Consider the following 27,579-nt stretch of genomic DNA (forward strand, 5'->3'; position numbering starts at 1 on the left):
AGGAGAAGGTGGCAAAGAGCTCCCTAGGGTTAGAGGCAGATGCTTGGAATTTAGAGTGGTAGAAAGTGGCTTTAGCAGCAGAAACGGAAGAGTAAAATGTAGAGAGGAGGGAGTGAAAGGATGCCAGGTCCGCAGGGAGGCGAGTTTTCCTCTATTTCCGCTCGGCTGCCCGGAGCCCTGTTCTGTGAGCTCGCAATGAGTCGTCGATCCACGGAGCAGGAGGGGAGGACCAAGCCGGCCTGGAGGATCGGGGACATAGAGAGTCAAAGGATGCAGAAAGGGAGGAGAGGAGGGTTGAGGAGGCAGAATCAGGAGATAGGTTGGAGAAGGTTTGAGCAGAGGGAAGAGATGATAGGATGGAAGAGGAGAGAGTAGCGGGGGAGAGAGAGAGCAAAGGTTGCGACGGCGCAATACCATCCGAGTAGGGGCAGAGTGAGAAGTGTTGGAGGAGAGCGAGAGGGAAAAGGATACAAGGTAGTGGTCGGAGACTTGGAGGGGAGTTGCAATGAGATTAGTGGAAGAACAGCATCTAGTAAAGATGAGGTCAAGCGTATTGCCTGCCTTGTGAGTAGGGGGGGAAGGTGAGAGGGTGAGGTCAAAAGAGGAGAGGAGTGGAAAGGAGGAGGCAGAGAGGAATGAGTCAAAGGTAGACGTGGGGAGGTTAAAGTCACCCAGAACTGTGAGAGGTGAGCCATCCTCAGGAAAGGAACTTATCAAGGCGTCAAGCTCATTGATGAACTCTCCAAGGGAACCTGGAGGGCGATAAATGATAAGGATGTTAAGCTTGAATGGGCTGGTAACTGTGACAGCATGGAATTCAAAGGAGCCGATAGACAGATGGGTCAGGGGAGAAAGAGAGAATGTCCACTTGGGAGAGATGAGGATTCCAGTGCCACCACCCCGCTGGCCAGATGCTCTCGGGGTATGGGAGAACACGTGGTCAGAAGAGGAGAGAGCAGTAGGAGTAGCAGTGTTTTCTGTGGTAATCCATGTTTCCGTCAGTGCCAAGAAGTCGAGGGACTGGAGGGTAGCATAGGCTGAGATGAACTCTGCCTTGTTGGCCGCAGACCGGCAGTTCCAGAGGCTGCCGGAGACCTGGAACTCCACGTGGGTTGTCCGCGCTGGGACCACCAGGTTAGAGTGGCAGCGGCCACGCGGTGTGAAGCGTTTGTATGGCCTGTGCAGAGGGGAGAGAACAGGGATAGACAGACACATAGTTGACAGGCTACAGAAGAGGCTACGCTAATGCAAAGGAGATTGGAATGACAAGTGGTCTACACGTCTCGAATGTTCAGAAAGTTAAGCTTACGTTGCAAAAATCTTATTGACTAAAATGACTAAATGATACAGTACTGCTGGCTGGTGAAGTAGGCTAGCTACCAGTGGCTGCGTTGTTGACTTTGTTTGAAAGTGTAGCTGGCTAGGTAACCTCGATAGTTTCAGTACTACACCTTTATCATGATACAAAGGCAACTATGTAGCTAGCTAACATAACACTAATCAAGACAGTAAAAATAGTAGTTCAAAAATAATGAATTGTTTGCGAACTGCACATCACAAGTGTGCCTGTGAGAATCTGACTAGTAGAGGCCGACAACATTTTACCTCTCTAGGGAAGGTGGGACGAAATCGTCCCACCTACGTAACAGCCAGTGGAATCCTGTGGCTCGTTATTCAAATACCTTAGAAATGCTATTACTTCAATTTCTCAAACATGTGACTATTTTACACCATTTTAAAGACAAGACTCTCGTTAATCTAACCACATTGTCCGATTTCAAAAAGGCTTCACAACGAAAGAAAAACATTAGATTATGTCAGCAGAGTACCCAGCCAGAAATAATCAGACACCCATTTTTCAAGCTAGCATATAATGTCACATAAACCCAAACCACAGCTAAATGCAGCACTAACCTTTTGATGATCTTCATCAGATGACAATCTTAGGACATTATGTTATACAATACATGCATGTTTTGTTCAATCGAGTTCATATTTATATAAAAAACCAGCTTTTTACATTAGCATGTGACGTTCAGAACTAGCATACCCCCCGCAAACTTCCGGTGAATTTACTAAATTACTCACGATAAACGTTCACAAAAAACATAACAATTATTTTAAGAATTATAAATACAGAACTCCTCTATGCACTCGCTATGTCCGATTTTAAAATAGCTTTTCGGTGAAAGCACATTTTGCAATATTCTAAGTAGATAGCCCGGCATCACAGGGCTAGCTATTTAGACACCCACCAAGTTTAGCCCTCACCAAAGTCAGATTTACAATAAGAAAAATGTTATTACCTTTGCTGTTCTTCATCAGAATGCACTCCCAGGACTTCTACTTCAATAACAAATGTTGGTTTGGTTCAAAATAATCCATAGTTATGTTCAAATATCCTCTGTTTTGTTCGTGCGTTCAAGACACTATCGGAAGTGTAAAGAAGGGTGATGCGCCCGACTTGTTTCGTGACGAAAAAATGTCTACATATTCCATTACCGTACTTCGAAGCATGTCAACTGCTGTTTAAAATCAATTTTTATGCCATTTTTCTCGTAAAAAAGCGATAATATTCCGACCGGGAATCTGTGTTTTAGCTCAAAGAGAGAGAAAATAAAATAAAAACATGGGGTCGCCTCGTGCACGCGCCTCAGTCTCATTGTCCTCTGATAGACCACTTACCAAAGGCGCTAATGTTTTTCAGCCAGGGGCTGCAAAGACGTCATTCAGCTTTTTCCCGGGTTCTGAGAGCCTATGGGAGCTGTAGGAAGTGTCACGTTACAGCAAAGATTCTTAAGTTTTCAATAAAAAGAGTCAAGAAGCTCAAGGAATGGTCAGAGAGGGCACTTCCTGTACAGAATCTTCTCAGGTTTTTGCCTGCCATATGAGTTCTGTTATACTCAGACACCATTCAAACAGTTTTAGAAACTTTAGGGTGTTTTCTATCCAAAGCCAATAATTATATGCATATTCTAGTTTCTGGGCAGTAGTAATAACCAGATTAAATCGGGTACGTTTTTTATCCGGCCGTGTAAATACTGCCCCCTAGCCCTAACAGGTTAAAAACAAAACTTGTGGACAAAACAATGTAAATATCCAAGAGGCACAAGTCTCACTTTACTAGTTAGACCAACTCCTGCCTGTGTGCATTGCTTCTAAAAACAAATATTTCAGCACTTCAGTGTGTACAGCCCCCCAGACAGGCAGTGTTGCTGCGCGAGGTGGGGAACAACGTTAGGATTGGATTGTGCATTAACATGTATGAAACAGAATGGCAGAAATACTTAGAAAAATAAATGCTGCAGTATCATATTTCTATTAATCACAACTCACAAGTGCCCATACTTGACTTGTGACAATCTTTATAAAGTGCCTGCACTGTAGAGCCCTGAGTAACTACCCGCCAATGCCAAAACCTACCTGCATTTGGTGTGTGGCGGGTGTTTAATTTTAGGCCTTGATCCATATGCAATTCGAACACGGAGTAGGCCAACTTCTCTGCCATCTACCACCCACACATTCACCTCGCATGCCATCTCAGTTCCCGCGTAGCCATGGCACCCAATCCACACACACCCACTAACCACATTCTGGCCTAACGTTAGAGCGTTCAGTTAGAAGTGGATTGCGTAGAGCAGATATGATTTAGTTTTCTTGCAGAATAAGAAATAAGGTGTTGACTCTTCATGACGTTTTCATCTGCAAAGTTCTAAACATTGCGCCCCACTGTCTAAACCCCTGCCATCGCCAGACCAACTCATTCACTATAAGATCCTGTTCCCTTACCACGGGTGCCCTCAGTGGAGTGCCAATATAGTGCCACACATACAGTGCCAACTCCCCTCACAGCCCTCAGCCTGACAGCTCCTTGTGAAGTATCACACACAATTTATTTAGATTTTTTTTATCTGTGTAAAATGAGACTGCTCTAGTTGAATTAGCCTTTTGCATTATCCCAGACAATCTTTCTCCACAAAACCTGCATTCAGACCACCCCAGAAAATCAGCTCCCTGCAAACTATTCCATCCAGACTTCCTCACCTCTGAGTTTCATGCCAGTCATCAATTCATCATCCATCACCCCTAATAGCGATGAAATAATTGCCTTGACATTTCATTCTGTTAACAAGTTCAGGAATCCAGGCCATGAAATTAAAGAATGTTGGCCAAAGTTACTAGCTAAGCATTTGCTAAAGTTTCCATCTGTTATTTTAAAGAACACTGGTGCTAAACAGTATGTTTGTTGCTAAATGGCACTATGCTTATCCTTGTAATTCCGATCATAACTGTTTTATAAAAAATGGTATTCTCTTGGCCAAATATTATATTCACAAATGTAAATGGAGTTTTTTCATTTAACTGTTACAATTTTATAAGTCCCTCAAAGTATTGACTCTGAATGTCTGTTAATGTCTCATTGCCTTGTCACATCTAAAGATGTCCTGAATTGGTCTTTTATTTTATTTTTTCATTGTATACACAGAAGTGTCTCTGTATTGATGTGTAATATTGATATTATTGTTGCAATAAACACACACAAAAAAAAAGTATTCAGCACTTTATGCTAAAATAGTTAAATTCATTGAATTTCTAAAGAAAGTACACCGTATCTAGTCTGGGGACCAGCCTTTTTAGCCAACATTCCACGTTCAGCAATCCTCAATGTTCAATATGCAGCTGGATGTCCGGCGGGGTTGCTAATTGGTTTTTGTGCAGCTTCGAAATTAGAATTATACAAAGTCAAATACAACAATTTAGCTGTTAGCTAGGCAAGTTGTTGCATTTTAAAATCAATGTGCAATGTTTTATGGTTTGAATTGCAGTATATCTTTAGTTTGATCATTTAATCAAATCAAGCGTTATTTATACAGCCAGCACATTTCAGACATGGAATGCGACACAATGTGCTTCACATGACTTTAAAAATGGATAAAAAAAACTGAAAATAAGAGCTTAAATATTTACTACACAACAAACATGCGATAAGAAAACACTAAAGAAGGAGCAAAACTGAATGACTAAAAAGCACCCTAAAGAAAAGCTAAGCTAAAAATATGCGTTTTAAGATCTCTTTTAAATATGTCCACAGTTTTGGCCCCGCTCTGGTTCTCTGGCAGGCTATTCCAGAGATTTGGGCATAATAACTAAAGGCTGCTTCTCCATGCCTCTTGTTCCTTAATTTGGGATAGTTAAAAGGCTGCCAGAGGACCTGAAGGACCTACTGGGTACATAAATGAAATGTATTGGGGTGCACAATCATGGATTGATTTAAAAACCAATAGAAGAATCTTAATATATTATAATTTATTACAAAAATTCTGCAGAGACCTTAAAACCAGTGTAACGTGCTCCGTCTGGTCTTGGTCATTACCCGTGCTACAGCATTCTATGTTTTGCATTTGACTAATTGTTTTTTTTGGGTAGACCAAGACAGGAGAGCATTACAGTACTCAAGCCTGCTTGTACTAAATGCGTGGATGAGTCTCTGTATCAGCCTGAGAGAGAAATGGCCACACCTTGCCAATGTTCCTCGTGTGGTAAAAAAGCTATTTTTAGTCACATTCCTAATGTGTGATTTGAAATTTAGGTCAGAATCTAAAATAACACGTAGGTTTTTCAACCTGGTGTTTTATTTATATTACCTGTGAATTAAAATGTGAGGCCAGATTCTCTCTGTGCCTCACATTTTATACTACCTGGTCTTTATATTACCCTGGTCTTTATCTTGATTTAGCTGGAGGAAGCTGTGAGGCATCCAAGTATTTAAATCACTAATACAGTCTAATAATTTATCCGTGGAGTTGAAATCTTCTGGCGACATAGTAACGTAAAGTGTATCGTCTGCGTAGCAGTGAAAATCGTGTGTGACCGCTACCATTTTTTTCACAGTTGCTGTATGTTCACCAAGGGTGACAAACTCTATACTGGTTTAATAGGTCCTAAACCAATTTACTTCTCCAGTATGTCCAGAAGGACATCATGGTCGACATGAGCTAGCAACTTTTCAGACTGATTTTTGTCTGGACAACAACAAAAAAAGGCCACAGAACAACGAGCCATATGTTTCACTGAATGTGTAAATCTGAAGCATCTGGTTGGCATTTCCACTCAACACTGAATATGTTGATGAGGGGAAGCCCAGTGGCCGACAGTCGGAGAAGATGGAGCGAGATGAAGTCCATTTTGCAAATTTTTCATGCCTCTGACATGCGGTAATGATAAGTGGTGTAATAGCTTACAGTTTTCTTGACATTTTGTTTGAATTATTGTTATATGCTCATGTTTTACCACTACACCGTACCCCACTTTCTTTTGCTGTGACACTGTAGCGGACCGCTTTATTTTAACCCCTGGTTATTGAACATGTGTACTTCAGAGTAAGCATGTGCCAATAAGATGAATAATTTTCTTCCATTGGAAACGACAGGATGTGGTCTATCTTGGGTTAGTTATAAAAGTCTTTGCCTATGTGATCTGTGGAGAAAATAAATGTTTATATAGTTCCAATATTTGCATACCTTTTGTGATTGGAGTACAGCTATGAGGGTTATCAAATCGGGATCAAATCCTCTGATCTCTTCGAGGTCATTGATGATAGAATGTTAATATTTGAAGATTGAGGAAAGGCCAGTCTCTTTGGCAAATGACAGGAGAGGCAAGGAGTGGAATGTTAACTAAAAAGACTGGTACTCCGGCTACACTATACCACAATTTCCTATTAAATACCAGTGGAAACAAGACTGTAAAATAGTGCCACCAATGTTTTGTTTTTTGGTTTTTTTCCCCATCTCACAGGCTCAAGGGGAGCATGACCACAGTCACGGTGAGTCAGGAAACAAGAGCAACACTAAAGAGGTGGACATGCTCACTGCCTTCGACGGGGTCTGGAAGGGCCTGACAGCGCTGGCTGGAATCTACTTCCTCTTCATCATTGAGCACTGCCTCGGCATGTTCAAACACTACAAAGATGCAGGGGTAAGAAGGAGCCATGCACCCATACCTGATTGAATGCTATGGAAATAACTTCATAACTAGGTGTTTATGAATGCTTTTAAAAATATATATTTATTACATTCCAAAAACGTTATATTTCCATGGAAGTACATGGGTAGCCATGAGAAAGACCCCCCCCCCCCCCCCCCGTGCACAATTGCCCAACCTTACACACACACACACACACACAGTGGGCTAACGTATGTCAATGGTTTCAGGAACAGCAGTAACATCAGGCAGGATTTAGGCTTCCAACTGCCTGGCCAGTTGTAGCACAATCTTGGGTGCAATGATCACATTCCCGCACTGACTGACAGTGTGGAGGCTCATTATTTTAACGTTACGCTAGCCTACACTAGCAAAGTTTTTTTTTTTATATATATATATATATCTCTCTATCTCTCGCTCGCTCGCTCGCTAGCTAGCTGTCGGCTATATTAGCCATGACTTAATGTTCTTTGTGCAGCTTCAAATGTCGAACAAAGTTGGAAGTTGTTGCGCCTCCGTCTGTAATTTTCTTACCGTGTGTTTTGCAAGTTGCGATCCGTTTTTTGACTACAGTGTAGTCCTTATATCCGCAAATAATAATTTTGGGTCATCTTTCCACGGGTTCCATCTGAATTCACCCACCGACGTTCCTCTGCACTGCCACACACAACTTTTTCTCAGCTGGCACAATTTGATTGGCAGCTGTCCGATTCAAACTGTAATCTGTTAAATGAAGAGTTTATGCTTTAAAAAAAAAAAAATGTAAGCGTCATTTTTATTATTTGGGCTTGGAGGGTATCAAGTCAGTTCAAGTCAAAAGGCTCAAGTCCAAGTTAAGTCACGAGTCATTGGGGTTAAAGTCAAAGTCGAGTTGCAAGTCACCATATTTGTGACTCGAGTCCAAGTCATGTGACTCGAGTGCACACCTCTGGTGTTTGCTATTGTGAACTGGTATTCAAAATACCTGGGAAGTAAGACATACCTTATGAATATTAGTGTGACGTGAAAGAATAGATTGTAGGAAATACAGTGCCTTAAAGTATTCACACCCCCCCTTGACATTTTCCACATTTTGTTGTTAGTCTGAATTTAAAATTGATTCGGTTTTGTATCACTGATCTACACAATACCCCATAATGTCAAAGTGTAATTATGTTTTTAGAAATGTTTACAAATAAATAAAAAATTAAACGCTGAAATGTGCTTAACAAGTCACATAAGTTGCATGGATTCACTGTGTGTTTAACATGATTTTTAAATGACTACCCTGTCTATGTACCAATGCCACTTTATATAATGTTCTCATAACCTACATTACTCATCTCATATGTATAAACTGTACGCTATACCATCTACTGCATCTTGCCATCTTGATGTATCACTAGCCACTTTAAACAATGCCACTTCATATAATGTTTTCATACCCTACATTACTCATCTCATATGTACATACTCTACTCTTACCATCTACTGCATCTTGCCTATGCCGTTCGGCCATCACTCATTTTATATATTTTTATGTACATATTCGTATTCATTCCTTTACACTGTGTGTGTGTGTATAAGGTAGTTGTTGTGGAATTGTTAGGTTATATTACTTGTTAGATATTACTGCATGGTTGGAACTAGAAGCACAAGCATTTCGCTACACTTGCATTAACATCTGCTAACCATGTGTATGTGACAAATACATTTGATTTGATTTTATACAGTTGAAGTCGGAAGTTTACACATTTCTTGTTAACAAACTATAGTTTTGGCAAGTCGGTTAAGACATCTACTTTGTGCATGACAAGTCATTATTCCAACAATTGTTTAGACAGATTATTTCACTTATAATTCACTGTATCACAATTCCAGTGGGTCAGAAGTTTACATACATACACTAAGTTGACTGTGCCTTTAAACAGCTTGGAAAATTCCAGAAAATGATGTCATGGCTTTAGAAGCTTCTGATAGGCTAATTGACATAATTTGTGTCAATTGGAGATATACGTGTGGATGTATTTCAAGGCCTACCTTCAAACTCAGTGCCTCTCTTGACATCATGGGAAAATCAAAAGAAATAAGCCAAGACCTCAGAAAATAAATTGTAGACCTCCACAAGTCTAGTTCATCCTTGGGAGCAATTTCCAAACGCCTGGAGGTACCACGTTCATCTGTACAAAGAATAGTACGCAAGTATAAACACCATGGGTCCATGCAACCATCATACCGCTTAGGAAGGAGACGCGTTCTGTCTCTTAGAGATTAACGTACTTTGCTGCAAAAAGTGCAAATAATTCCCAGAACAACAGCAAAGGACCTTGTGAAGATGCGGGAGGAAACCGGTACAAAAGTATCTCTATCCACAGTAAAGCGAGTCCTATATCGACATAACCTGAAAGGCCGCTCAGCAAGGAAGAAGCCACTGCTCCAAAACCGCCATAAAAAAAACTGACTATGGTTTGCAACTGCACATGGAGACAAAGATTGTACTTTTTGGAGAAATGTCCTCTGGTCTGATGAAACAAAATAAAACTGTTTGGCCATATTGACCATCATTATGTTTGGAGGAAAAAGGGGGAGGCTTGCACGTCGAAGAACACCATCCCAACCGTGAAGCACGGGGGTGGCAGCATCATGTTGTGGGGGTGCTTTGCTGCAGGAGGGACTGGTGCACTTCACAAAATAGATGGCATCATGAGGAAAGAAAATGATGTGGATATATTGAAGCAACATCTCAAGACATCAGTCAGGAAGTTAAAGCTTGGTCACAAATGGGTCTTCCAAATGGAAAATGACCCCAAGCATACTTCCAAAGTTGTGGCAAAATGGCTTAAGGACAACAAAGTCAAGGTATTGGAGTGGCCATCACAAAGCCCTGACCTCAGTCCCATAGAACATTTGTGGGCAGAACTGAAAGAGTGTGCGAGCAAGGCCTACCCACCTGACTCAGTCAGGAGGAATAGGCCAAAATTCACCCAACTTATTGTGGGAAGCTTGTGGAAGGCTACCCAAAACGTTTGACCCAAGTTAAACAATTTAAAGGCAATGCTACCAAATACTAATTGAGTGTATATAAACTTCTGACCCACTGGGAATGTGATGAAAGAAATAAAAGCTGAAATAAATCATTCTCTCTACTATTATTCTGACATTTCACATTCTTACAATAAAGTGGTGATCCTAACTGGCCTAAGACAGGGAATTTTTACTAGGATTAAATGTCAGGAATTGTGAAACTGAGTTCAAATGTATTTGGCTCTGGTGTATGTAAACTTCCGACTTCAACTGTACATTGGATTTGCTTACCAAGACAACCTTGAATTTTCCCGAATGGCCTAATTACAGTTTTTATGCAGATGTCGCTCCAACATTTCCTGGTTGTTTAAAATTCTAATAGTTTGCCTTTCAGTTTGACAAAACAAGATAGTACTGTATATTGTAGAGAATCATTGTACAATCTAAATCACTTTGAAATATATTTTCAATAAACAAAAATATTGTATTTTCAGCTGTAATCGCTGCCAAAGGTGATTTTAACATGTATTGTGTCAGGTGGTTGAATACATATCTAATCAAGATATATTTGTTTTTTTATTTTCAATTAATTACAAAAAAGTTAGAATTTTTCTTCCTCTTTGACAGAGTAGTTTGTGTCGATCGTTGACAAAAAAATGACAATCCATTTCATTCCCACTTTGTAACAACACAATGTGGAAAAGGTGGTGTGAATACTTTCTAAAGGCACTGTAGTAGTACATGTACAGGTAACTGCCAAAATAAAGGAAACGCCAACATAGTGTCTTTAATAGGCCGTTAGGCCACCAGAACAGCTTCAATGCGCCTTGGCATAGAAGTGTCTGAAACTTTATTGGAGGGATGGACACCATTCTTTCACAAGAAAATCCTGGAGTCGCCTCTTCACTGTTGACGTTAAGACTGGTGTTTTGCGGGTACTATTTAATGAAGCTGCCAGTTGAGGACTTGTGAGGCATCTGTTTCTCAAGCTAGACACTAATGTACTTGTCCTCTTGCTCAGTTGTGCACCGGGGCCTCCCACTCTCTATTCTGATGGGTCTAATCCTGGACGCTGATTGTTTAAAACCGCATTCCATCCTGTGTCTATTCCACAAGTTTCCACCGGCTGCAGAACAAAAAGACTGAACGACTGGGTCACGTCTCTGGCGCCCAATAGAACGAACAACCAGCTGGCTTGGGTAGCAACCCTAGATTTGTGTCGGGACTATCTTGTGGAAGGATGAAATAGTATGAATAAATTAATCAAAATAACATTTTTTTGTGAAAATATGTCAAATTATTTTAGTATGTTTGTAACCCGGTTTCTCAGGAATTATCACTTAAGTGTGGGTGAATTGCTATACTTGAGCTAGCAAACAAGTCTGTGTCTTTCTATTAATGTGTCTATTCTTTCTTCCTTCAGGGCACCTTCTGTCGCAGGAAGAAGAGGGGCGAGGAGGCCAAGATTGGCAGGAAGCTGTCAGATCACAAGCTGAATCGACGCTCGGATGCAGAGTGGCTTCACCTCAAGCCTCTAACAGAGGGTGAGAGGGTGTCCTGTCCTAAAGTGAACTCTAACAAAAGAGTAGGATTGTTACCACACTTAAAATGCACCTGAGTGGAAGATTTGTGTGAGACGTGTGTAGCTTGGAATTTTGTCTGTAGGAGGATGTTAATACTATGCATGACAAAAGTACCGTGTGTGTGTGTCTTTTTTATATATGCATGGCTGTATTGGCAGCTTTGTGTGCTTGTGTTTTGTAGGACATACCATATACAGTATATCCTGAACTTGGCAATTAGTAACAGCTTTCTACTCCTTTTCCCCCCTCAAGGTCCGGACAGCACGGCCATCTCCTGCGACAACGGCCACAACGACACTCAGCTTACAGAGCTGCAGCCACCTGACTCGCCCAGCAACAAGACACCACTGGCCCCTGCAGACTCGCTTACCAAGGAGAACGGCCGTCGGCCCAAGAAACACGGGCACAACCACGGCGGGCACAACCACAGCGGGCATTCTCATGGCGGTGGGCATGGGCACTCACACGGCGGGAACTGCCACTCGGACCAGGAGATGAAAGACGCGGGCATTGCCAGCATTGCCTGGATGGTCATCATGGGTGATGGCATGCACAACTTCAGCGACGGCCTGGCCATAGGTGAGCAGTAAGCCGCCACTTAGTAAAATATTTTGTTGTCAATTACTTATCTGGCTAGGTAAAGGTTGAATTAATAAAGATTAGACTGTATTATACTGTTGTGTAACATAATTAAGTCTGTGTCAATGTTCTTGTTGTTGAATGTTGTTTCTTTGACAGGTGCTGCCTTCAGTGCAAATATTACCGGTGGCATCAGTACATCTGTTGCCGTGTTCTGCCATGAATTGCCTCACGAACTGGGTAAGTGCACCATTCCCAGTCCGAGAAGGGCTTCAGAGCCATCAATCGTCACAAACAACATCCATTATTTTGCCAATACTCATTTCACAATTGACTCAAAAGCTTGGATAATTATCCCATCCCCAAGGACAATGTGTTGGGCAATGGAGAGAATGCACAGTGTCTACTATCTGTTAAACAGACACTAGCCCTGATCCAGTCAATTGTAGCCTAAATAAAGGAAATCTATTTATATTCATTTTATTTTTTATTGAACCTAATTGACCCATTAAATAAGACTAATTGACACATCAAATAAGATTATTTTTTAAAACATTTTATTTAAGTTTTTTTTGAAGCAGTAAGTCCCATTGAGACCAAGGTCTCTTTGCAAGGGAGCCCTTCTTGAGAAGACCAGCAGCAATTACACATTAAACGTTCAATCAAGGCAGGAGCATATGTAACACAAAAACTATATATTTTAACACCTCTGTTACAGTGTAGACCTTGTGATTGAACCTTTTATGCAATTGATTGAATTGCAGCCACACACACGCCTCAAGGCTGCTCATTGACATTCATGACACTTCACACCATTCACAGAAACTCTGCTATTCGTTGAGGTAGAGATGACCGACAGATTCATCTCCACTAGTCATCAAGATGCTTTGTGGCACAAACGTGTGATGAATGAGGAACCCCCACTGACAATAAAACATTGATTCAACCTCAAAGTACTTTCGCCTCTGTGCCATGGCTTATGCTGTTCCCATGCAGCAGGGCTTTTTTTTGTTTATTTGTGTGTCTGTGTGTTAGTAGCAAGCAGAGTGAATAGGCTGATCGACAGTGTCTCTGCACACTAATGATGGCTGCTGCCGTAGACATGACATCTGAGTGTGCGTCTCTAGTCTGAGTGATGAATAGACCAGACTAGAGCAGAAATAAACACTATTCATCTGTCTACATGCTCCCCCTCGTGTTGCTGTTAACTAATAGTGTCTTGCTGTTTCGGTTGGCTGACTGTTTCAAATATTACTTGATGAACCACAATGTGTTTAAGGAGAATAGAATAAATAAATGGATAATGTTGCCATTCTGTTAGCAATGCAACTCCACTCAATGGTTAACACTTGTTAAAGTCAAGAATTTTGTAGTATACTGTAGAAACTTGTGTCATGACTGTTGATGATTAAGAGAAGAAACCTCTAGAGTTGTAGGAGAGAGGAGAGAAGAATGTGCGTATTTGAAAGCTATGAAAAAAGTGTAAAAAGTAGCTCATGCTAGAAAAGGTTAGAGACCCTTGGTCTGGGGCATCTAAGGGTAAAATAGTTTAGTATTGTTGTATGCTCCTTTTAAGGTGTATTGCAGCAGATTTTTATAGGTTCTACTATAACATGAGTAGGCCTAAGATGCATTGTATTCAATGTATTTACATTCTTCATTGACTGGCTCCAACCCTAAGGGAGCATCTGCTTGCCACCCCTTCACTCCACCACACGCTATCAACACTCGGACCAGTCATCTCCTAATAAATGATGCCAGCGCCTTTGAAAAGTGAGCCTCTCCTCTCCCGTCGCTCCAAAGACCAATGCCTCCTCCAGGCTCTTTAACACCCCGCTGAGAAGTTCATTGGCAGCAACACGGTCAAGATGGGCGGCTTTGAGTGCATGACGACGGATCAGAACCGACCGAGACATGGTCCTCAGTAAACACCAGAGGAAGCAAAGTAAAAGTGGAGACTAGATAGTGGCAATGGTGTGAGACCACGGCTCGGCTCTCACTCTTTTTATTTGATTGATGGATGCGAGGAGACCGGAGTGATAATATATTAATTGTGGTAATTAGCCGGGAAAAGGGAACACTCGGTATGGCGTGAAGAGAATGTAGGTCAGCATCTCTCTATTCATTTCTCACTGAATCGAGGGCTTTTCTGCTGAGAGTTGTGCTTTCTTCCCACAGCTGTGCTGTGCTGGCAGTGAGTGAGGAGGATGGTGTATGTGCATATGTTATCCTAGGTGATTTCAACATTCACATTGATTCAACAAAATGTTACTCTGTTACGGATTCCTGAACATGCTTGACTGTCTCAACCTGGTACAGCATGTCGATGTCCCCACACAATCGTGGGCATACACTGGTCCTCATCATTGAAGAAGTCCAACCTAAGCAACACCTTAACTTCTTGGGGCTATGTGGGACGCTAGCGTGCCACCCGTGGTGCACCCTATCAACAGCAGGTGCATTTCAAGAGCGGCAAATTTGAAACCAAATAAATGTCAAAATTCAAATTTTTCAAACATACAACTATCTTACACCCTTTGAAAGATAAACATCTCCTTAATCTAACCACGTTGTCCGATTTCAAAAAGGTTTTACGGCGAAAGCATAAAGTTAGATTATGTTAGGAGAGTACATTGACAATAGCTGTGTGTAATGTTTTGTCAATTCAAAGACAGGCGTCACCAAAACCATAAAACCAGCTAAAATGATGCACTAACCTTTTACAATCTCCATCAGATGACACACTCCTAGGACATTATGTTAGACAATAAATGCATTTTTAGTTCTATCAAGTTCATATTTATATCCAAAAACAGCGGTTTACTATGGCGTTGATGTTGAGGAAATCGTTTCCCTCCAATAACCGGCAGTCAAGTCAGCACCACAAATTAAATAATTAAAATTAGAAAACATTGGTAAAATATTATATTGTCATTTAAAGAATTATAGATTTACATCTCTTGAGCGCAATCAACTTGCCAGATTTAAAAATAACCTTACTGGGAAATCACACTTTGCAATAATCTGAGCACTGCGCCCAGAAAAATACGCTTTGCTATACAGACAAACGGCCATGTTGGAGAGATCTAAAATCGAAAATACTATGTAAATAATCCATTACCTTTGATTCTCTTCATCAGATGTCACTTCCAGGAATCCCAGGTCCATAACGAATGTAGTTTTGTTCAAAAAAGCTCATCATTTATGTCCAAAAAGCTCCGTGTTGTTAGCACATGATCTAAGCCAGCCGGACTTCTCGTCATGAACGAGGGGAAAAAATATATTTACGTTCGTTCAAACATGTCAAACGTTGTATAGCATAAATCATTAGTGCCTTTTTTAACCAGAACGTGAATAATATTCAAGGTGGACGAATGCATTCTCTTTTATAACGTATTGGAACGAGGGTACCCAACATGAACTCGCGCGCCAGAGTCTAATCGGCCATCACCGTTCCAAGGCTCTTGTTCGGTCAGATCTCACAGTAAAAGACTCAAAACACTTTGTAAAGGCTGGTGACATCTAGTGGAAGCAATAGGAAGTGCCAAAACATTAATCAACCCCTGTGTGTTTCAATGGCATAGGCTTAAAGGTAATTCAACACATCAGGTATCCACTTCCTGTCAGAAAATGTCTCAGGGTTTTGCCTGCCAAATGAGTTCTGTTATACACAGACACCATTCAAACAGTTTTAGAAACTTTAGGGTGTTTTCTATCCATATATAATAAGTATATGCATATTCTAGTTACTGGGTAGGATTAGTAACCAGATTAAATCGGGTACGTTTTTTTATCCAGCCGTGAAAATACTGCCCCCTAGCCCCAACAGGTTAAAAGACTTAGTAATATTTTACATCGATAGCCGTCATCTCAATCCTCACCTTATTTCAGTCTCATAATGAAAGTTGTAAATTCTTGGTTATCTTCACGAACCCTGGCTAACAAGTTGAATCAGCAATACAAAATTGGGTTTAATTATTTATTTACTAAATACCTAACTAATCACACAGAATTACATATACACAGAATACAAATGATGTCATACAGAAAATGCCCCTGGTGGACGGAGCCGACATGGCGGCTTGTTACACTAAGAAAGGGGGTTGGGCTTGAATGAAAGAGCGGGAAGACTGAGGAACAAAGAAACAGCTATGCTATCGTAAATACAGAATCTTATGCATTCTAAATTACCGCCCATTTGGAAAAGGAAAATGCAATAAATATTTACTCTGAGCTGCGCTTCGGTAGATTGGTTGTAGATGCTGGCCGGGTTGGCCAACAGATCTTCCTGTCCTCAGAAGAATGTCAATGGTGGTAAAGTGGATACGTTGTAGTATCTTCGTCTGTGGTAGACTGGATCCGTCGTCCGTCCTTTCCTAGCTCACGTCTACTGTGGCCGCTGCTAACTCAACGGCTAGGAAGTATCACTTCTGTAGTGAATAAGTTCAACGTTCATACCATTCACAACCAAAGCTCACGCCGAGGTTGGCTTAGTTCTGTACTTGACATGTGTGTCCTTGTAACGCAGAGGCTGCAGACCTCACGTAGTGGAACCCCCTGGTTACATTGTGTCATCGTCTTATATAGTGGCGAGGGGAGGAGGGTGTGTTTCATCGTTTATAACCCCTGTCTCTTCACAGGGGCAGGCCACTGATCAAGCAGGGCACTTTCCTTATGAAAACCCAATTCTCTCAATTGGAAGCTAAAATTACATTTAATCTCCTAACAAACAATTCCATGTGACTCTGATAACTAGAGGGTGTATACTTTCCCAGGTACAGTTTGTCGTCCTGTCATCAGTCATAATGTCTCAGATGACAACCGAAATGACATCCATACTCATTAAGTTCCAAAGCATATTTCCAACTGGTTTTATTACCAAAATATGGTTCCTTTTCCCCATTTGTTTGATGTTCCCAGACTCTCTATATTTAAAAGGCTATTCAACAGTCCTTCAGTAGGGTCAGAAAGAGAGGGGAAGGGAGAAAGGTATTTATGGGGGGGTCATAAACCTTACCCACAGCAGTTTAGAGTGTCTGTGGAGAAGTACTGTCCACCTGCTGGTCTATAAAGACAACCAGACTTGCTATTTCAAAGCACTAAAAGCAGCCTGCTCCACCTTCTACTCTGCCATGATGGACAACGACAGAGGAAATCCCAGGACCTTGTTTTCCACCATCAGTCGCCTCCTCCACCCTATAGACTCTGGCCCTCCCACAGCAACTCCCGAACAATGCAACCGATTATCTGAGTCTTCAAGGCTAATATCAACACCATCCGACAGGACATTGTATCCACCTTCCCCCCCCCCCCCCCCCTCTAAGTGACTGCTCTGGTTTCACCTGCTGCTGTATTAGAAACCCTCAAATGTATTCTACCAGTGACCCCTAAACCCTATTCCAACTCAGTTGGTCTCATCCAATTTGTAGCCAACCTGTTCATGTCCCTCCACATTGGGCAGGTGCCATCACTGTTCAAAATTGCTACCGTCACCCCTTTGCTCAAAACATCCCTTGTCCAAAACCTCATCTTAAACTACAGGCCTATTTCCAACTACCCATTTTTACTTAAAGTCCTGGAGAAAGTGTGCAACTCAGTTTCACTAATACCTCCGTGCTAACCAACTTTGAGGCTCTCCAATCTGGCTTTAGGACCATGCACAGTACTGAGACAGCCCTGGTGAAGTTTATAAATGACTTGCTCGTGGCTGCAGATACAGGATTCTCCACCATCTTGATTCTTCTGGACCTCTGCTGCTTTTGACACAGTAAATCACACCATTCTACTGCAGTGCCTCCGAGAGCATACTGCCATCTGTGGGACTGCCCTTAACTGGTTCTCATCTTACCTCCAATCGCAAGCAGTTTTAATCCTCCATAAACTGCTGTCTCCCACAAGGGTCTGTGTTAGTACCTATCCTCTTCCTGCTTTACATGCTCCCACTTGGCCAGATCTTCAGACAGCAATTACACTGCTATGCAGACGACACACAGTTGTACATTAAAACCAAGCCTGACACATCTGCTCTGTCAACATTGTCCAACTGGATGCAGAACATCTCAACAGTGGCAAGACCGAGGCAATGCAGATAGGCACCCCCCACAAGATCACCAACTCCTGCAACGTCCACCCTGTCATAGATGGCTACATCATCCCCCTCTCAGTCATCACTAATTTGGGTGTGAAAGCCCTCTCTTTCAATACCCACATTAGTCACGTCTGTAAAAATTAATTTGTTTCACCTAAGGAACATCTCCCACCTAAGACCCTCCTCACATCTTGATGCAGAAAATCAAATCCATGCATTAATGTTCTCCAGAATTGATTAAGAGAACGCAGTACTTGGGGGGGCCTGCAAATTCAATTCATAAACCACAGCTCATCCAAAAGAGTGCCGCAAGGATTCTGAAACAAACAAAAAAGTCGGCCCACATCAGCCCTATCCTTACTAATCTCCATTGGCTCCCTGTTCCTCAAAGATTTTACTAAAATGATCATCCTTGTCGACAAAGCCCTGAATGGCATCGGACCCGCCTATCTGTCAGACCTACTCTCTCCCTATTAACCCCCCACACACCCTACGACAAGCCATGTTCAAGCCATATATACAGTGCCTTCATAAAGTATTCATACCCCTTGACTTATTCACATTTTGTTACACCCTGAATTCAAAATGGATTGAAAAAAAAATATTTCTCACCCATCTACACACAGTGCCCCATAATGACAAAGTGGAAACATGTTTTTAGAAATTGTAACTAATTTATTTGACAATTAAATCCAGAAATATCTCATTGACATAAGTATACACACCTTGTCAATACATGTTAGAATCACCTTTGGCAGCGATTACAAGTCTCTAAGAGCTTTGTACACCAGGATTGTACAATATTTGCATATTATTCTTTTTAAAATTCTTCAAGCTTTGTCAAGTTGGTAATTGCTAGACAGCCATTTTCAAGTCTTGCCATAGATTCAAGACGATTTGAGTCAAAACTGTAACTAGGCAACTCAGGAACATTCAATGTCATCTTAGCAAGCAACTCCAGTGTATATTTGGCCTTGTGTTTTAGGTTATTGTCTGTCTGAAAGGTGAAAAGGGTTGGAAAGCAGACTGAACCAAGTTATCCTCTAGGATTTTACCAGTGCTTAGCTCTATTCTGTTTATTTTTATCCAGGGGCGAAAAAAACTCCATAGTCCTTGCCAGTGACAAGCATACCCATAACATGATGCAGCCACCACCATGCTTGAAAATATGAAAAGTAGTACTCAGTGATGTGTTGTGTTGGATTTGCCCCGAACATAACGCTTTGTATTGAGGACATTAAGTTATTTTTTACAGTTTTATTTTAGTGCCTTATTGCAAACAGGATGCATGTTTTTTTAAATATTTTTAATCTGTACCGGATTCCTTCACAGCCATTAAACGCTGTAACTGTTTTAAAGTCACACTTGGCCTCATGGTGAAATCCCTGAGTGGTTTCCTTCCCATCCGGCAACTGAGTTAAGGACGCCTGTATCTTTATAGTGACTGGGTTTACTGATACACCACCCAAAGTAATTAATAACTTCACCATGCTCAAAGGGATATTCAGTGTCTGCCTTTGTGTTTGAAATGTCCTGCTAGACTGAGGGACCTTACAGAATATTGTGTGTGGGGCACAGAGATGAGGTGGACATTAAAAAATTGTTAGACACTATTATTGCACACAGAGTGAGTCCATGCAACTTAGTATGTGACTTGTTAAACTCATTTTTACTCTTGAACTTATTTAGGCTTGCCATAACAATGGGTTTGAATACTTTTTGACTGAAGACATTCCAACTTTTCATTTAATACATTTCTAAAAAATGTCTAAAAACATTTATTCCACTTTCACATTATGGGGTATTGTGTGTAGGCCAGCGACAATCTCAATTTCAGATATTTTAAATTCGGGCTGTAACACAACAAAATGTGGAAAAAGTCAAGGGGCGTGAATACTTTCGGAAGGGTGTGTGTGTGTGTGTGTGTGTGGCCTTTTAAGCATTCTAGTACAGTTAAATAGTTAGCACACACGGATGCTGCGGTCTATGGCACTGCATATCTTAGTGCAAGAAGCGTCACTACAGTCCCTGGTTCGAATCTGTATCACATCCGGCCATGATTGGGAGTCCCATAGGGCGGCGCACAATTGGCCCAGCGTCGTCCGGATTTGGCCGGGGTAAGCCTTCATTGTAAATAAGAATTTGTTCTTAACTGACTTGCCTAGTTAAATAAAGGTTACACACACCACATTGACCAAAAAGTTATTTTGTTGGCATTTATTTATGTCCCCATTACCAGTAAAACATAATCAAAACCTATTTCTTTCACTTACTTGCTGTGCTGTTTCGTTGTTCATTTGTTCAGTCGTTTCATTTTCAACCAGGATTTCTATGGAACTCCCTTTGTGTCTTTGCTATGGAACGACGTTTGGGTCTTTGCGTATCAAAAAATATACTATATAACACTATTGGACATTTTCACTTAGGGGTGTAACTCACTTTTGTTGCCAGCGGTTTAGACATTAATAGCTGTGTGTTGTGTTATTTTGAGGGGACTGCAAATTTACACTGTTATACAAGCTGTACACTCACTACTTTACATTGTAGCAAAGTGTAATTTCTTCAGTGTTGTCACATGAAAAGATATACTCAAATATTGACAAAAATAATCAGCAGTTTTGTGAGATACTGTACCTACGTTATATAGGTATGCAAGTCAGCTTTAACATCGGTTTTGCACATCAGCGTTAAACTTGACATCGGCCGATGTTGGCATTTTTAACTAATATAGGCCGATTCCGATATGTTCACCGCTATATCGTGCATCCCTAAAATGTATATTTATACTATTTTTTTTATTTTATGCACTTTGAGATTATTGTATAATTAAAGCTTTACAAATGTTATTATATGTGTGAGATTTTATTTAACTAGTTAAGAACAAATTCTCATTTACAATGACTGCCAAACCCGGACGACGCTGGGCCAATTGTGCACCGCCCTATGGGACTCCCAATCACGGCTGGATGTGATGCAGCCTGGATTCGAACCAGGGACTGCAGTGATACCTCTTGCACTGAGATGCAGTGCCTTAGACTGCTGTCATGACATGCCTTATGGAAATGTATCATTTGTCTGTAAACTTTCCAAATGTCAGCAAACGTGATTCCTCAGTCCGGAGAATGCGCTTCCACTGCTCCAGTCCAATGACAGCGTGCTTTACACCACTCCGGCTTGGCATTGTATATGTTGATCTTAGGCTGCTCGGCCATGGAAACCCATTTCATAAAGCTCCTGGCGAACAGTTCTTGTGCTGACGTTGCTTCCAGAGGCAATTTGGAACTCTGTAGTGTGTGCTGCAACTGAGGACAGATGATTTTTACATGCTTCAACACTCGGCCATCCCGTTCTCTGAACTTGTGTGGCTTACCACTTCGTTTCTCAGGACGTTGTTGCTCCTAGACATTTCCACTTCACAGTAACAACACTTCCAGTCAACCAGGGCAGCTCTAGCAGGACAGAAATTTGTCGAACGGACTTGTTTGGCGAACTGCCCAATGACGGTCCCATGTTGAAAGTCACTGAGCTATTCAGTAAGGTTATTCTTTTGCCAATGTTTTGTCTATGGAGATTGCATTGCTGTGTGCTAGATTTTATACACCCGTCAGCAACGGGTGTGGCTGAAATGGCTGAATCCACTCATTTGAAGGGGTGTCCACATACATTTGTATAAATAGTGGTGATGCAGCCAGTTAAGATGCTCTCAATGCTGCAGCTGTATAAAGTTTTGAGGATCTGAGGTGCCAGGCCAAATCTTTTCAACCTCCTGATTGGGATGAGGCGCTATTGCACCTTCTTCAAGACTGTGTTGGTGTGAGAGGACCATATTAAGTCTTTAGTGGTGGACACAGAGGAACTTGAAGCTCTCGACCTGCTCCACTACAATGTGGGCGTGCTTGCCCTTCCGTTTCCTGTAGGCCAGGATCAGCTCCTGTTGTCTTGCTGACATTGAGGGAGTGGTTGTTGTCCTGGCACCACACTGCCAGGTCTCTGACCTCCTCTCTGTAAGCTGTCTCATTGTCGTCAGTGATCAGACCCACCATCGTCTTGTTGTCAGCAAACTTGATGATCAGTAAGTAACATAATTTTGTGGGTATCGATGAGTATCAAATGGTTGCATACAGTAAGTGTGAGGTGAGTGAATACTATCACATGCGTGTTGGCCAGCACATGTATTCTTACCCCTTCCTCCTTGTGCTTTTCTGGCTCCAGGTGACTTTGCGGTGCTTCTGAAGGCTGGCATGTCGGTGAAACAGGCCATTGTGTATAACCTACTTTCTGCCCTCATGGCCTACGTGGGCATGATGATCGGCACAGCCGTGGGCCAGTACACACACAACGTCACCAGCTGGATCTTCGCCGTCACCGCTGGCATGTTCCTATATGTGGCTCTGGTGGACATGGTGAGTTAGTTGTACAGTGAAACAATCACAACCATTTCACAAAACCTGTTTTAACATGGGCAGTGCCATTGAAGGCTTTCACCATTACAAAGTAGTCGACTGGGTGGGACCTCATGGTTTAATTACACAATTCCATACAGGTTAGCAGGAAGGATCAGCCAATTCATTATTTATGTCCTGAGTAAATTGCAGCACTCCAGGTGGCATGAAATGACCAAACCTTGGCTTTATGCCTGTTCAGACTAAACACATCCCAGCACAGTAGATGGTGGTAAGCACCTTTTCAGTTTGTTTACGGACCACCAATAAACTTGTAGAAGAAGAAATTGACAACTACTGTAAAATGGTGACAGCCCTTGATGGCGCTTCCCATTCAGTCACAGAGGATCATACAGAATTATTGCCTGATGATCTTCCCTGAACTTTTCCTGAACTTTTCAATACCTCTCTGGTGCATTTGTCACTTCAAACCATACTTCCTTCAGATTGAAATTCTGTCTGACTGAAATTGTAATTGACTGTCATAGCCCCAAATGGAAAAGTAAACGCTGGCTGTTGATTACATAACTTTTTCTCATGGTGGGGTCACAATTATTGTCTAAAATCAAAATGGCATCACGGGCATAGAAGGTTTGGTAACACCTGACCTAATGTCGAAGTCCAGTACAGACCTCTATCGCATCTAGTGTCTAACAATGTAGTCCCCTCTTAATTTTCTTGTATGGTGTCTGACTACATTGTGTCCGCTTGCTCCCTCTAGTTACCAGAGATGCTCCACGGCGACAGCGAAGAACACAAGCGCTGTCAGCTAGGCCACTTTGTCCTGCAGAACCTTGGCCTGCTCACCGGTTTCTCCATCATGCTGCTCATTGCCATCTTCGAAGACCAGATAGTTTTTGACTTTGGCTTCTAGCAGTAGAGTATGGAGTCGGTTGGTACAAGGGAAGGCGAATGTGGGGTTGTGTGTCGGTACTTGTGCTTTTTGGCCTTTAAAAAGTGCTTTGTTTGTTCTGTGGTGGTCCAGTGTCCTGCATGCATAGTGATCGAGCTCTCATTCATGCTCCCTGTGCCTCTCCATTCCGTAGATCAAAGCAGTGGCTTATACATATCCCCCCATTCTGTTCCCTTTCTCTGTCCCATTGAGTTATTCCTTTCAGCTCCTAGGTTCTATCCTATGCTCCTTCCCATGTAGCTTAGATGCTGTACTGAAGGTACACCTCAAGGTAACACTCTCACCAACAAACACCTCTTTAGTTGATATTGATAAGGCCACCTTCCTTTTGGAGACTAGCTCATGCAAGTAACACTTTGATTACTCTCCCCATTCCTCTGAAAAACATTATAGCAAATCAAAAGGAATGTCACATTCCAATTGGTCTAAATACATTTGTCGACAAGATAAGTTCACATATCGGCGGCTCACCTCAGTATCAGCAGGTGTGCTCCACTACCTGTGAGCATTATGCGTGTCTCAGATAGTGGACAAAGAGTTCCTCACCCGACTGTGTAAGATGGATAAAGTATCCACCTCCTAACCTGGAGAATTCTCCAGACTGCTTCCCACCGGTGCAGGGCGCTCCCCTACAGAGAGGAAGCTGTCATTGCCCAGCAGCCCTCTGCTCATCCATCATAACCCTGTGCAGTGTGTCGTCTTATGTCATTCCCACTCCCTTTATCTGTTATTAACCCTGTGGCTTGTCCCATTATCCATGCCTAGTGCACCTGTGGTGCCTTCCCATTGCCCCCATCCATCGTAAACTTGTGAAATCTGTCCCACTGTGTATCAACATTTATTGTCTAAAGCCGTGGCTGTGCCAAGCCAAGTCCATTGTAGTGGCTTTGCCAATGAACACACTGTAATAGAGTAGCTAGGAGCTAGATAGTCCATAGACTCGGAAGTGTTAAAGGAAAGTGGTGCTAAAGCCCAAATTTGTCCCCAGGCATTGTATGAGTCAACAGGTCTGTATTGACGGTCTTCGCCCTGTTGCTCTGCAAAACTATTGAGAACCACAGCTTAGCTATGCATTTTGTCAAAAATGTGAACGCTACTACCCCAACCTTTAAAAGAGCGATTGCGTGTCTAATTATAATGGCTCAATGTTAATTTGCAGCAGTCTCCATATTTATATATTATTTTGTCTGTTTTTATGGCTGATTTGAGAAGCATTGGGAGTATTGAAGGTACCCAAAGTGCTACATAGTGCTACGAAAGAAAAACGACTTTAGGTACTCACTCGGATGTAGGCCCAGTCAGTTTCATTTCATTATGCGTGTTCAAGACCGATGTTAAATGTAGACTCAGCAATGCACAAAGTAAACAGCATGTCAAGTAAATTTCCACAACAACTAAGAATGTTAAAGCACGGGCCTCAAGTTCTCCACTGTTTTGGTCCTGTAGCTACCACGTTATAGCGGTGTAAAGTGCACCCGAGCACATTTTATTTATTTATTTTTATTTCACCTTTATTTTTACATGCTCACATACTCTGCGTGGCTATGGGAGAGCAGTCTTGCATCGTGCTCATCTCAATATCTGCGGTACTGATTCATAGCGCTGAGTCTACCTCTAAAATGATGTGGGAGAAAAAAAGTTGGATTACCTAGATATATATATTAAGAACCAAGAAATATTTCCCAACTGCATTTGTAGGACTGATAGTAGTCTGTAAACAAAAATCTGACATTTTACAAAATGAAACTTTGCATGCCCGAAGTCCTATGTGAATTTAAGATTGTATTTTTTTCTGTGTCGAAGAAACAGTGTTGCTTTGCGTTTACTCCATTATTGAGGGCACTAGCTTGTTTTTGTAGCCAAATACTTGACCCATGCATTGTTTTGTGGTATTTTCTTATTTTTAAATGGGTTACTTTAAGTCTTGATTACCCCCATCGCAATCGGGCAAAGTCAGAAGTCAATTAGATTGAGAGCGAATTAAGTATATTAACTTTGTGCTTATTACATGGGGGTTACACTAGTTACCTTACCAAAAGACCCAAGTTAAGACTGTTTTCAGCATCATATAAGCACAGGAACAGTGTAAATCTAAAGAGCGTCACTATTATTGTTAAAAAAAAAAACTGAGATGTTTGGATACTGTGTGTATCATTCCTCCCAAATCAGTTTATAAGAAAAGTACTTGTATCAAATATTACATTTTCCTGTGTCATTTTGAAATTGTTCTCTGACAATCTGGAAAAGAACAAGCATGTCAATAGCCTTTTTATCACTGCTAAAAATATGCTTTGTCTATATATTTGAATATGTTCAAATTAGCACACTTTGCACTTGTGTAATTGATATTCGACTGGTAATCAAACCGTAGAACTATAAGGTTCCTTTGATTATTTTTTTTTATTTTTTAACAATCATTAGTATATTTTTGGTTAAATGGGTGTATGTGATAAGACACCACGCCGACTGTGCCAAAAGTGGCCCATTTGGGTTTTCTTTACCATAATTCTATGCTTGCTGTCGCCTCCTGACATTCCATTGGCTGTCTGCTGCTCGAGTGCTAAGCTAGCCAGCCTGGCTGCTTCACCTGCTGGATCACATTGAAATGTGCAACCTCCATTTATCCTGTCACTGTGTGACATCCATCGTCTTGTCTTATTGGCTGTGAATCATCGTCAATCACATTAAACTAATGTACTTGATTGGATCGAATCATGCATGAGTGAAATGGAACAGGAAAATGTTTTGGATGTAATTGTTTCTCTGCTTTTGTATAGAAAAATGTAAATGAAAAATACTAGTCAAATGTTTTGTTAGTTTATTTTTTAAATAAACAGATCAACTGTAGCGATGAGGAATTCTTTGGGGCCTGCTGAGCCTATTGGTAGAGCTTTCGTGTTTTAGAACATTAATGTTAATTCGTTTTTCATAGTCTGTTTTTCTTTCTCATGTTGAACAACTAATAGAAATATGTACTTCATGGGCTCAATAGGTGCCTGCTATAATGTTGCTATATTCTTTTAACAATCAATTTTTCAGGCAATGGAGATGGTTACAAGTGTCTAGCCACCATTTAGATTACCATGCCCCAAGGAATATCAGAATCTCTTTACTGGACTAGGAGCAGCAAATACAAAATAATAATATGAAGGTACCATGGTTGTTTTGGTTTTTAATTTGATACATTGTTTACAAACCTGAATATCTAAATGTAGTCATTGCATTTATCATCCTCGCTGATTGTCTGTGCATTCTCTGTCTGGAAAGGAAAATAAAGTTTGCAAAGAGCCCCTTTTGTGTGACCTTTTTTTTCAATGGTAATTTTGTCTTAAAGCCTTAATCAGGATTTTTTTCCCCTGGAATTTCTAAATATGAAATTGCTCAATTTAGAATAATATAAATATCTTCCTGAGACTAGTAAAACGGTCTTAAAAAAAAAGAGAACTTACAATGTCATTGTTCAGTGGAATTTTCCTTTTCTTGTTCTAAGGGCAAGGGTGCGTTCAGTTCATTAAACGTTTTGCTATGTTGTGTGATCGTTTGTACTGAACAGCACAATACCCCAAACAAGTGTACATCGTTCTTCAACAGTCTTCAAGGTAGGTTTGCTCCTGTTGATGGTGTTATGAATCAACACTAGTTCAGGAGAGAGGACCTGGATGCAGTACACTACCTGCATCAAACGGCTGCTATGAAACCCTTAACAAGGAGTTGTGGCCAGTAATAAACTGGTCCTGAACTTCAAAACCAAGACCATTGTATTTGGCACAAATCATTCCCTAAGCTCTACACCTCAGCCCGATCTGGTAATGAATGTTGTGGCTGTCGATAAAGTTGAGAAGACTAAATTACTTGTTGTGACCTTAGATTGTAAACTCTCATGTTCAACACCTATAGATTGAACGTTGTAAACATGTCCATAATAAAGAGATGTGCTGCTTATTTGACACCACACTCCAAAAAGCAAGTCATGCAGGCTTTTTTTTT

General features: G+C 41.3%; 1 protein-coding gene across 3 annotated transcripts in view; it reads left to right on the forward strand.

Annotated features, from left to right (window-relative positions):
• Positions 1 to 26,882, forward strand: part of slc39a10 (solute carrier family 39 member 10) — a 74,903-nt gene extending 48,021 nt beyond the window's left edge. For all 3 annotated transcript variants that reach the window (XM_014163912.3, XM_014163913.3, XM_014163914.3), the window contains 6 exons: positions 6,799 to 6,978; positions 11,411 to 11,531; positions 11,823 to 12,149; positions 12,309 to 12,389; positions 22,450 to 22,640; positions 23,401 to 26,882. In XM_014163912.3, coding sequence (XP_014019387.2) covers positions 6,799 to 6,978; positions 11,411 to 11,531; positions 11,823 to 12,149; positions 12,309 to 12,389; positions 22,450 to 22,640; positions 23,401 to 23,553 — 1,053 coding nt within the window. In that variant the 3' untranslated portion in view covers positions 23,554 to 26,882. The remainder of the gene's footprint in view (positions 1 to 6,798; positions 6,979 to 11,410; positions 11,532 to 11,822; positions 12,150 to 12,308; positions 12,390 to 22,449; positions 22,641 to 23,400) is intronic.
• The last annotated feature ends 697 nt before the right edge of the window (positions 26,883 to 27,579 follow it).

Source organism: Salmo salar, chromosome 21, assembly GCF_965601325.2.
Source record: "Salmo salar chromosome 21, fSalSal1, whole genome shotgun sequence".
Classification (NCBI taxonomy): domain Eukaryota; kingdom Metazoa; phylum Chordata; class Actinopteri; order Salmoniformes; family Salmonidae; genus Salmo; species Salmo salar.